At 47.4% G+C, this 11,579-nt stretch overlaps 1 protein-coding gene across 10 annotated transcripts in view; it reads right to left on the reverse strand.

Annotated features, from left to right (window-relative positions):
- The window catches only part of MAPK8IP3 (mitogen-activated protein kinase 8 interacting protein 3), a 44,884-nt gene extending 35,735 nt beyond the window's left edge, over positions 1-9,149 (reverse strand). For all 10 annotated transcript variants that reach the window (XM_074346571.1, XM_074346566.1, XM_074346564.1 and 7 more), the window contains exon 1: positions 8,637-9,149. In XM_074346571.1, coding sequence (XP_074202672.1) covers positions 8,637-8,954 — 318 coding nt within the window. In that variant the 5' untranslated portion in view covers positions 8,955-9,149. The remainder of the gene's footprint in view (positions 1-8,636) is intronic.
- Positions 9,150-11,579: the final 2,430 nt, after the last annotated feature.

Genomic DNA, 11,579 nt, shown 5'->3' on the forward strand with positions numbered 1-11,579 from the left:
TTTACAGCAAATGTTCAAGGAACTTCTCTAGTCATCAAACCATAAGAAAAGAGAACAAAAAGAAGAAAGAAAAAAAAAGACCACAAAAGATTGCTTTGGCAGTTTAGGGTCTTTTATGGTTCCATATAAATTTTGGAATTGTTTGTTCTAGTTCTATGAAAAATGTCATGACTATTTTGACAGGGGTTGCATTGGATCTGTAGACTGCTTTGGTAGTGTGCCCATGCAGTGTGGGCAGGTGGGTAGAGAGGGAGGGAGGGTGTTTCTTTTGATATTGATTCTTCCAATCTAAGAGCACAAGATATCTTTCCATTTCTTTGTTATCATCTTCGATTTCCTTCATCAATGCTTTACAGTTTTCAGAGTATAGGTAACCTCCTTGGCTAAGTTTATTTCTAGGTATTTTGTTGTTTTTGATACAATGGAAATGTTTACGCCAGTTATAAAATTCTGGTTTTTTAAGTGGAAAAAAAAAGTGAATGAAAGGCGGCAAATGGCAAAATATCCTTCTTTCTTATGGGTGAGTTGTATGCCATTACACATATATGCTGCATCTTCTTTATCCATTCATCAATTGATGTACACTTAGGATGCTTCCATATCTTGGCATTTATAATGTTAATAGTGGAATGTATGTATCTTTTTGAATTAATTCTTATTTTGTGGTTGGCTTTATTCCTTTGATAACTATGTAAGTTTAAAAAGCTAAAGCTCTAAATGTTCTCAGAAACAATGAACAGTACATATATGTAAATTAAAAAAACACGTGCAGTAAAAAAAAAAAAAATTAAGACAACGGAAGCCAGCATTACCAATCCCAAAGTGCAAGACAGATTACTAGGTAAACACTCTTTCATGACGTACTCTTTAGTTTTGGTAACTTTCATAGCCTGAGGTTGCTTTAATTAAATGCAAAGCAAATTAACATATTAAATCCAATCCTTCCCTCTTGTATGTCCTTTAGGCCAGGGTCACACATAGGAAGTAATTCAATTCTGGCTGGTTTGTTAGAAATGAACACAACAAGAATCAAAGATCTTTTCTTTTCTTTTGCATTCTTAATCATGTAATTCCTTCCTGGGGGTGAGGGGGTCAAGTGAATTTCCAAAAGAAAAATGTTCTTTGTTTTTTATCTTAGGCGGGCAGAGTGGTGCACTTGGGGTGCTGGGCACAGGCTTATGTGCCTAGGGGGAGACGCCTGTCTCCTGGTGGCTAATTCCCTGGTCCTGATGGTGCCTTCCCGTCATGATCAAATATTTACTGAGTGCTCACAGGGGTGCTGAACCCATAAGACCTCAAGCGTCAGAGGCTCCTTTACAGCTTTCTTTCTATCTACAATGCAGTGTGGGCAGGTGGGTAGAGAGGGAGGGAGGGTGTTTCTGCATTCAAATTGTAGGCACACGCCTGAGAGATCAGGTCACTGCCGGAATCCAAGAATCGGGTTGATTTCATTTAAAAAAAGAAAAAAAGCAAAGGTTCCACATTTGTTATGTTAAAGGGACCACTGGTTCAGCATCTGCCTGAAATGAATCCCAACAAATGGCATTGGTTTAATTCACATTGATTTTCAAGAATTGGTAAGATAGAAATGAAAAGTGTGTGTATAAAAATACCTATTTTAATATATATTTATTTAAATATTGTATGTTAAACACTAATATATAATTTGTATCTTAAAATATATATCATATTTTTATTATATATGATATATGATATGGTGCCTGGGAGATAAGGAAAAGGAAGATAAAACAAAAACTCTAAATGCCCCATCCTAAGGATTCTCTGGGAGAAGTTACTCTCAAGTAGACTATGTTCTCCAAAGCATTCTCAGCAGAACACAGAGACTTCTTAAACTTCCTAATCCACTTGGCTTCTCCCTCCCTCTTGCTCAATTTAACAGGAGAGACCTAAGGATGCCCGTGATTGGCCACTCGGTAGACAGAGGGTCTCGCTGCCCAGAAGCGAACATGGCAGACCAGCAAGAGGCCAATGAGCACATGCACCCCCAGATTCCGCGATGATCTGGGTCTGGTTTACTGTGAAGAGGGAGGAGTGGTCAGAAGGCCGGCGTGCAGAGGTCAGGGAACAGGAGCCTAGGATACAGGATGGAGGAAGGGCACCCTGAGAGCAGGGGAGACATGAGGCCAGGGAGGGGGCACCCAGAGAACTTTTAGAAAAGGCATTGCTTTGAATTGGCCACTGTGGTAATCAGAGTCTAAATTTCCTAACCCCCAGCTCACAAATCCCACCAAATGGAGAGATGTTCCACTTAAACTGGTATTCCCCAAATCTCTTACCCATAAGAGGTGCTGAAAGTATAACTGATAAATGGCTCCGCAGGCTCTAAGTGTCTTCAAATATTTCATTTCCATGGGGTGAGCCTTTTCCACGCTGGTGACTGGGATGCTTTCTTAGGATGCACTAGCCAGCCACCAAGTGATTCTAATTGCTGGGTTTTTCTGCCTGTCTTCCAGCAGCAACTCCATGGGCTGCTGCCTGCAGGACAGGCAGGACTGAGAAATGGAGTGTGGCTCCTCCACCAAGAGGAGCTGAACTGACATCTGCACAGCCGGACGCGCTCAGCAACAAAGGGACAAGTGAAAGGACAACCACCTGGGTGAATCTCAAAGCACTACGCTGAGCCAAAGAAGCTGGTCAGAAAAAGCATGTACACTGCAGGATTCCATTTGTATAAAGTTCTAGAAAATGCAAATTGATCTGCAGTGACAGAAAGTAGATGGGTGGTTACCCAGACGGGGGAAGCCGGGAGAGATTACCGTGGCATACAGGGAAATTTGAGGGATGATGGAGATCATCATTATCCTGATCGTGGGGATGGTTTTTCAGGTGCAGACATGTCAAAACCCACCAAACTACACACTTCAAATATGTACAGTTCATTCCACTGACCTCAATAAAGCTGTTACAAAGAAGGAAAGAAAAGAAAAGAGAAGCAGCCCAGGGTCAGAGATATAATCCTGTGCCATGAGCACCACATGCTTTCAAGGTGCTGCGGATTTGCCACCAGACCTCCTCAGCCTTTCGAGAATTTTATCACCTCTCTGTTGTTTCCTAAATAGCTGGCATGCTTTTCTTCCCCCCATCTCACAGTATTTTCTTCAGTTATCCTGTTTCAAAACTCCCTACGCTTTGGGGTCTCCCCTCTTTCTGGAACTTGTTCAATGAAGAAAGAACGTCCCACCTTTTCAGCCTCTTCCTTTCTTGCCTGAGGCCACGTAACAGGTAACAGGTTAACATTTACTGGCTGCTCTTACAGGAAAGTGATTGAGCGAGATCTATGGACGGCTGTGCTGCCCAGGACGGTAGCCCCAGCCACATGTGGCCATTTAAACTCAAATTAATTACAATGACATAAAAACTCATCCTCAGTTGCAGGAACCAAATGTGAGGTGTCGATGGCCCTGTGTGGCCATTGGCTACTGAATCAGATCCACAACAAAACAGAAATTTCCATCCTCGTGCAGAGCTCTGTTGGATGGTCAGCTGAAAACCACAGGAAGAGGCCTTGAGCTCAGGAACCAGATAGCTCAGGACGGTGCCTGCGCAAAGAGGAAAGAAGCTCTCCCACCTTACACGCATGTGCAGACAGCTGGCATCTCTTGGGGATGTGTGGTCAGGGAGAAAAGATCCAGCCTTGGGGCTGAAAGAACCAGGTCACTGCCCTTTGGTTAAGTACAAAGCAGCCATGGGGACTCCGGGGCGATGGGGACTCACTCAAGCACTTGCATCTGCATATCATGGTGCCCAACATGAGGGATTCAGGTGTGCACAGGAACGGGCGAGTGGTCCAGGCAGGGAACACCATGCAGGGTGGGGGATGGAAGAAAATGGAAGGGCAGGGGGGAGTGGGCAGGGGAGGTGGGCCTGGGGACCTCATCAGAGCAAGGCCAGGCCCTGGCTGAAGGCACTACCCTCCTGAGAGAGTCCCTTTCTCCATCTACCCAAAGCAGTCCCTGTCCCGACCCTTCATTCTATCCTGTGTCCCCATTTTCTCATCCTCTGAGTATGTGGCCCTCCCCATCTGAAGGCCTGCCCCAGGACACCAGGGACCTAATCCCTGGAGCCTGTAGCTAAGTCTGGCACTCAGAACGTCTCATTGAAGGAGTGGACGAACAAGTGAGAGTGGGAGGCAGGATCTGCCTTTGGACGAGTCACACTGCTGGAGTTGGGCTGAGACAGGCAGCAAAGTGGCTGGGGGACCAGTGATAGGGCAACTGGAACCAGGGTGGTGGCAAAGGAGATTAAAAAGAAAGTACATCAAAAAGAAAATCAGGCCAGAAGAATGGCCGGGACTCAGTGAGCAGCTGGATGTGGGCGGCAGTGATGACCAGCCTCAGGGGCCTGACTTTAAACAGAGCATGGGAAACGAACGCCACCAAGATCATCTGACTCACTGATGATGGACAGCACTCTGGTGTGTCTGCTGTTCTGATCTTCCCTGCCTTAACAGATCACCCTCACACTCTCATGAAAAGTGAGAACTTGAGAAAAGGGACCCTGTGCTACACACAAGGATCCCTCCCCAACTCCCATCCTGCATCTGGTCATGAGGTCACATGAAAGCCAAACTGGGGGCATCCAGGGAGCTGTGATGTCACCATCATCAAGGTTGTGAAAAGCCAACTGCGAGCAGAGGATGCTATGGGGAGCCGGCAGGACCTCTCAGGTCTTAACAGAGAGGGAGGGAGGGAGAGAGAGAGAAGAATAAGGTGGAAAAACGGTCACATTGGGGAATCTGGGTGTGACTTTCCATAAATAACTTCTATACTTTTCTATAAATTATCCTGAAACAGAAACTTTAAAAAATCCAGATATCAATTTAGAAATCCTAGTTTTGGGAGAACTAACTTGTAACCAACCTGTCCTCAGCCTTGCTAACTGCCACCACGGGGCCCTGAGGACTCCTGGCAGGCAAGTGCCTCTCTCTGCTCTTCTATGCCTATTTGTCTCCATTTTTTAGGGAGATTCTGCGGGACTCCTGGTGACTAGCAGACATACAAGGGATCGACATTTAGAGGTGACCAGGAAAAGGCAGCTCCAGGCACCAAATCTTAATGGTTTCATCTGAAAAAAGTTAACTATTAAAAAACCCCACAAAACTGTTCTTAATATGACAACGCAGCAGCAGAAGAAATCACATACTTTGTCCAGACAGTGGTGGATTTACTATTTGGAATGTGGGAAACAAGAGGGAAAACTTTGGATCCAATATATTAATTCACTCATGAAAAAAAAAGGCAAAATTATCATCTCTATAGAGTAGGATTATGGCTTTCCCCCACCTCCAGCTTCACCCTCTCCAAATACTCTTCTATGAAATGCATCACTTTTGTACAACTAGAACAAAAAAAACCCAGTTTTTGGGTCAAACTTTCCAGCTGGATGCCTTCCCTACACAGCACCAAATGCTGAAGTATCAGCAAACATCCACGTATGTGTTTCTCCAACAGAATAGCCCCTCGAGTTGCTTGTGACAAAGGGGGTGTGTTACTAGTAGTTTCTTTAAGGCTAAGAAGATTTTAAGGCAAATAGTGGCTACTCAACTCACACCGTGTCCCCCAGTTTTTCTTCTTGTGAGCAAGGTGATTGATCAGGGCAAGGAAGGCTCTTTGCTGCCCAAGAGGAGAGCAAACTCGGCCCCCTGCTCACCCCTCCCTCGGGGCACAGTGGGTGGCGCTGCCGAGGGCGTACACTTGCTCCCAGCAGCCCCAGGCACTTCCAACCTTCTTTTCTAATGGGAAGGAAATCGGAGGGTTTGTCACATTTTGTCCTGGTTACAGATCCAGCACTTTAAAGGTCTCCGTAGAGGTTTTAGAAGCCACATCCATTTAGCTCTGCAAGTCTGAGTGGGACTCACTGGTCTTGATGACAAGAGCACATCCCGGCATAATTAAGAGAGACTGAGATGCCCAATGCTTGCCATCCAAGCCGGCCCCATCAAGGTGCCCTTCCCTGACTCGGCGAAATCCGCCGTGCTGCAATTCTCTAGGCAAACAATGGCCAACGATGGGACTTGGCACGTGAGATGAAAGCAACCTGCCACGTCTGGCAACCCACTTGCTTTCCTGAAGCAGCCAGTGCAGCTCCCCAGGCCAAGGCTGGCACCCAAGCCTGTATCTGTGGACGCTGGGGCTTGATCCCTCTCCCTGAACCGCACCATCACCAGCTACCATCACTCCCACCACGAGCACCACCTCGGGACCAGAACATACTGGCAATTTCTCACTGTTGTTATTACGGGCAAGTAGACAACCAGGGTGTTTGTTCTGCCCAAGGCTTTTTCCCTTTGAAATCTGCAGATTCTGTGTGCTCAGAAGGCTGCAGGCGGCTCAGGTTACCCTGCTCTGACTAAGCCTTCCTGAGCAGAGTGGCCAGGGAGGCAGGAGCTACTCTGCAACACACACATGCCCGCAGCCTGTGCCATTCCAGCTCCTGTGTTATCAGACACACATCTGTGATCTCAGCCCCTGTCTGGAAAAAGCCAGTCCACAATGCACACTGGTCTTTTCCACAAAACTGAAAATGACTGCTGGATTTAGTAAGTGAGCCAGAATGCCAAAACGGTTACAGTATTTGGCCCTTTTCTCAGTTGTAAAATCACACGAGGTCTCTCCAAGGGCATCCTATTAGCATCAAATCACGGCCTCCAAGCTGGCCAGCCAAGCATTTGTTTGCTTCGGGACTCTCTGCTTAGCTTCTCTTAGTAGCTGGGCCAAGGGTGGGTCTCTGCCCCAAAGGCAGTCTCCTCCAAACCACACGTGCGCCTCACCCCCATCTCCCCACCTCTCAGTCCAGGGGAGTGTTAAGTGGGAGGCCAGAGGCACACTGGCTCTCAGCTGCACTTGAAGTACACAGAGCAGAGCAGGGGCCTAACACTCCCAGAGCTCATTTTTAAGCTAGAAGTTTATGATTCTTAGTCTTAAAGTGGTCCATCTTTCTCCTTTTTGCCCCTTCTTGTCCACTATATTACTGTAAAGGTATGGGATGAAAGAAAACAAACCTACTCAAAACCTCAGGCAGGCGTCAAATGGCCCCTGAGAGTAGTCAGAGAAGTGGGCGGAGGCAGCCACTGCCCCACGACCAGGTGAGGGGAGTCCCAGCGCTCCAGTCTTCTGAGGGTACAGCTCTCTGACTTCCCACAGCAACGTGACGTGGAAGGAAGAGCCCATGCCAGGGGTCAGGGTAGACTGGGGTCAGGGTAGAATGGGTCCAGGCCTGGTTCTTCTAGGGCATGTGACCTTGGCCCACCACCCCCTCCTTCTCCAGGCCAGCTCTTTCTCCAGTAAATGCCCAGGGCCACTCTGAACTCTAAAATCCTATGAGCTCTTCTATCCCCTTCAGCTGAGAGCCCTAAATCAGTTTTGGTGGAGCTTGGCACCCCAATCAATAGACAACAGCCTCTTGACAGACACTTGAAACCCAAAAGCAAAACAAACCACCAAAGGTAGGAATGATACAAAACACCATTAAATTTTATAAACACACTTTAAACCAAACTAGATCATAAACTGCTCTGACTTAAGAAAAAGCCAAAATACTGAAACACTCTTCGATTTCAACACTAAAGTCAAGAATGTGTTAAGCCCAATTAAGTAAAAAGGAATTTAGCTTACTAATAAGAAACTTCCTAGTCACAAATCAAAGAGCTTCGCTTTATGCCTGGAATAAGAGAATGCCAGGGCTCAGAGATCACCTAGGGCAACTGACTCATACAACTGACAGAAAACAAAAATCCAGAGTGGGCAGGCGACACGGACAAGGTCACAGAGGCAAAGCAGGGATGAGAACCCACATGTCCTGAATCCACTTGGGTCTGGTACACAGTCAGAGCTAAATATGTGATGGTGATTGAATGAAGGTAAGGAGTATCCCTACAATGCATGGTTTTTCTAACTGGTTCACAAATAAGTGAATTCCAGGTTATGGAGATATTCTAGAACATGATCAAATATTCTAAAATTCTAATTCTACTTTTATTGCCTCAGAAGCTACAGTGGAATTTCTCAGCCTTTTTCACAGAAGCTCAGAATCTTCCCAATGGGGGGAACCACAGAGCAAAGAAATCACCCCCGGACCTGGAGTCTTTCACCTGGTGCCAGAGAAGCAATCTAACTGCGGCTCTGGGTATGTGTTTACACCAACCAGCAAATTCACCCATGTCACAGACGATCAAACACTGGTTCAGGGATGAGGAAAAGGTCTTCTTACAACAGACCTCTTCTGGTACAGAACCATAACAAGATCAGAAATCCCTTTTCCGGGAGGGTTTAAAATTGCAGTAACCAGAGGTAGTAACTGGGGTCTAGGAAATGTTTGCGAAAAGCACGCAAAAGCAAAAAGAATTGGCATCTGGAATGAGAGGTGGGTATGGAAGGGAGATGGAGGCCCGAGATTAAGGGAAATTTAGGCTACAAGCGACCCTGGTGAGGCCAGGTGGTTCAGGGCTCAGGGCTCCCGGTGGGAGAAGCAGGCCAGGAGGAAGGGGGAGACAGGGTTCTCCCCCGGGGCGGGATGAGGGGCTCAGGGGACATTGGTGAGATGGGCGGGGCGGGAGTTGGGGGTCTGGGCAGGGCGGGGTCCCCGGGCGGGGCCCCAGGGCGGCCCGGCCCACGCACCTCCTCGGCCTGCTTGCGCAGCGCCTTCTCCCGCTCGTACTGGGTAAGCAGCTGCTCGTTGTCCTCGCGCAGCAGCTCCAGCTCCACCTCGTGCTCCTGGTTCTCGCTGAGCACCGAGTCTAGGTTCTCGAGCACGTTGACCACGAGCGGCATGAGCTCCTTGACCACCTCCTCATCATAGCAGTGGATGAGGCGCTCGAACTCGCGGTAGATGGAGCCCGCCAGGCCCGACACCCGCTCCGACATCACCGAGCCAGAGCAGTAGTCGTCCTGGTACACCACCACGCCGCCGCCCTCGTCCATCTGGATCTCCATCATTGCGGCCACCGCCGCCGCCAGCGCGGCCCGCTGTCCGCCGGCGCGCCCGCCCGCCCCGGCTGCCCGTAGTTCTTAGGCCGCGGCCCGTCGTCTCCGCCGCAGCCGCTGCCGCTGTCGCCTCAGGGCTCAGCAGCCGCCGCCGATGCTGATGCTGGTGCTGATGCTGCGCCCGTCACTCAGTGGCCGGAAGTCCCGCCGCCCGGAAGTCCCGCCCTCCAGGCAGAGTGGGTGGTGCCCGCCCGTCCCCCCGGATTCCCTCTGTGCTGCACTGCTAGAGGGCGAGGGGGGGGGGGTCGCAGAAGCCATGACGTAAGAGGAAGCCCGTCTCCGGGCCGGAAACTCGGCCGAGCGGGCAGGGAACACATCCGGCCGGGTTTGTTGGAGGCGCTGTAAGCCGGCTCCCACGACCCCAGCCTCGACTTTTATAAAGTGACAGCATGTCCCAAGAGTATATATAAGTGATTGTGTACGGTTTAGAGACTTAAAGCAAGCGTCACCCTCCCCAACAAAGAAGTGGATGTTATCTTTGTGCGTCCCGCCCTTCCCTGCAGAGGTGACCACGATGGTCACCTGGTTAACTGTTACTTGACTTAACCTCTATAGCTTCACTACACAGTAGTACATCCTCCTACACTGCAGGTATTCAGGGCTTCTCTTCAGGGTGCTCCTCTACCCTTCAGTCGTCCCTCCTGGGATTCAAGTCAAGTGCAAGTTGCCTCTATCATCGTAAAACCCAGTAGCAAACTCATTTAATCCACTTCTCTGGCCTGCATTTTGTTTTAACTTCTTCAGATTTCCCAGTTTCACTTCAGCTATTTGTAATCTAACCCACCTACTGAGTTTTAAACTTAAATAGTTCTATTTTTAATTTCCATTCGACCTATTTGATTTTCTTATATTCTACCAGTTTTGATAGGCCCTTATTTCTTCCACTTTTAGCCACGTGATTTGCATTTTCTTTCACTGGCACCCGAGGACACCATGAACCTCAGACTGACACGTCCAGCTTTGGGGGCCACGCAGGTGGCAGCATGAATCCTTATCAAAAACACATCAATGACAGCTTAGTGCTAACAAGTGCTCTTACCCCTGCCTTTCACCAGATGAAGCACTTCAAGGTTGGCTCATCCTGACTAATGACAGGATACTCTGACTGCACAAAATCAATGAATGTTCCTGCAGGTGATGCCCTAAATACTATTGCACAATTTCCCCTTGCAGCCTACTCTGCTGTATGGATGCTCACCCAACCCACCCCACTAAGAAACTGGGTTTCACTCTCACATTCAGATTGCCTGGGGTTTGATCTTAGCTAACCTTAAAACTGAACCTAAAAATATTACCAACCTACTAGGAATGTCATGAAGATCGTGAAAGGTGCTCATACCATCTCTAGCAAATGTTAAGCATGCAATAAGTACATTATAGACTTGTTAATGTTTTATTTTCTCAAAATGAGAAGCCAGAACAGAAATGGAATGTTTAATTTTTTCTGGTGAGCGAGTTACAGAGAAAGCTTGGGTATGTTTTGGGGAATGTTTAAGACTTCTGCCTTAGGCCTTTTCCAGAAATGTAACCCCTTTTAAATTCCTGAAATAGCAAATACAGTCAGGCAGCCCCCACTACCACAGTGAGAGGCCAACTGACGTGGCATCAACTTTATTAGTTTTTATTACTAACATGTTTGGGCAGATTTATTACTTGAAATTGGTTAAAGAAAATAAAGTTTTAACAAGATGATATGCCGGATAACTCTTGATGCTTACTGAAGACTACAACTAGTACTCTTGAGAGAGTACATAATCAGCTTCCTTTCAGATTTGTAACAATCATTTGGGATTCAACTTTTTCTTTTTCTCGTTACCCTAAAATGTAAAATGGGCACACGGGTTTCAAAAGTTCCTAATGCCTGCAAAAAAGTCATGTAAGTCCCTATACTGTCCCTCTCATTTCTTTCTAAGTTGAATCTTAGATATCGCTTTGTATCGCACATAAAACAGAACTATTTAATTCATGAGCTCCAAGAATACTAAGGATTAAGAATACAAATTCAGAACAAATGAACTGGATAACACAGGAGATATATACATCTTTGCAGGGTTCAAATCACAAAAATAATAGAACAAGTTATGCTCTGTCAAAAGAGCCAGTGTGTTTCTGGACAAGGCACAGGACCTGAAGAGGGACCCTTGAGATATTTTTCACTTCCTCACCATAATATAGGGGAGCCACCTTGGTGCATTCAGACTCAGCCACTGCCTGGCCTCTGGAGACAAAGAGGCTGTGACACTCTGAGACTCAGTGCTGTGGCTGGAGCATCTGCTACAAAGAGGTGATGTAATGGTGCCAGTGGCTTGCCTAGCTCTTGGAACATGCTCTGCACTCCCCAAGGTGTTTTCAGATGGACAAGTGAAGATAGTGTCAGGTCACCCACGTCGGGTTACTTTCAGAAGTGCTAACCTGATAGTTGGCCCTGAGGCAGCAGGCAGAATGGAGGACGCCTCCTCTGGGGGACACTTCAGGCAGGCAAATAAGAAGGAAAAACAATCTATGCTTTCTCTACAGGACCTGAATCTACAGGCAAATTCTAATAGCTCAGCACCTCATCTACTCAATGCAGTTTGT

Source organism: Camelus bactrianus, chromosome 18 (genome assembly GCF_048773025.1).
Source record: "Camelus bactrianus isolate YW-2024 breed Bactrian camel chromosome 18, ASM4877302v1, whole genome shotgun sequence".
NCBI lineage: Eukaryota > Metazoa > Chordata > Mammalia > Artiodactyla > Camelidae > Camelus > Camelus bactrianus.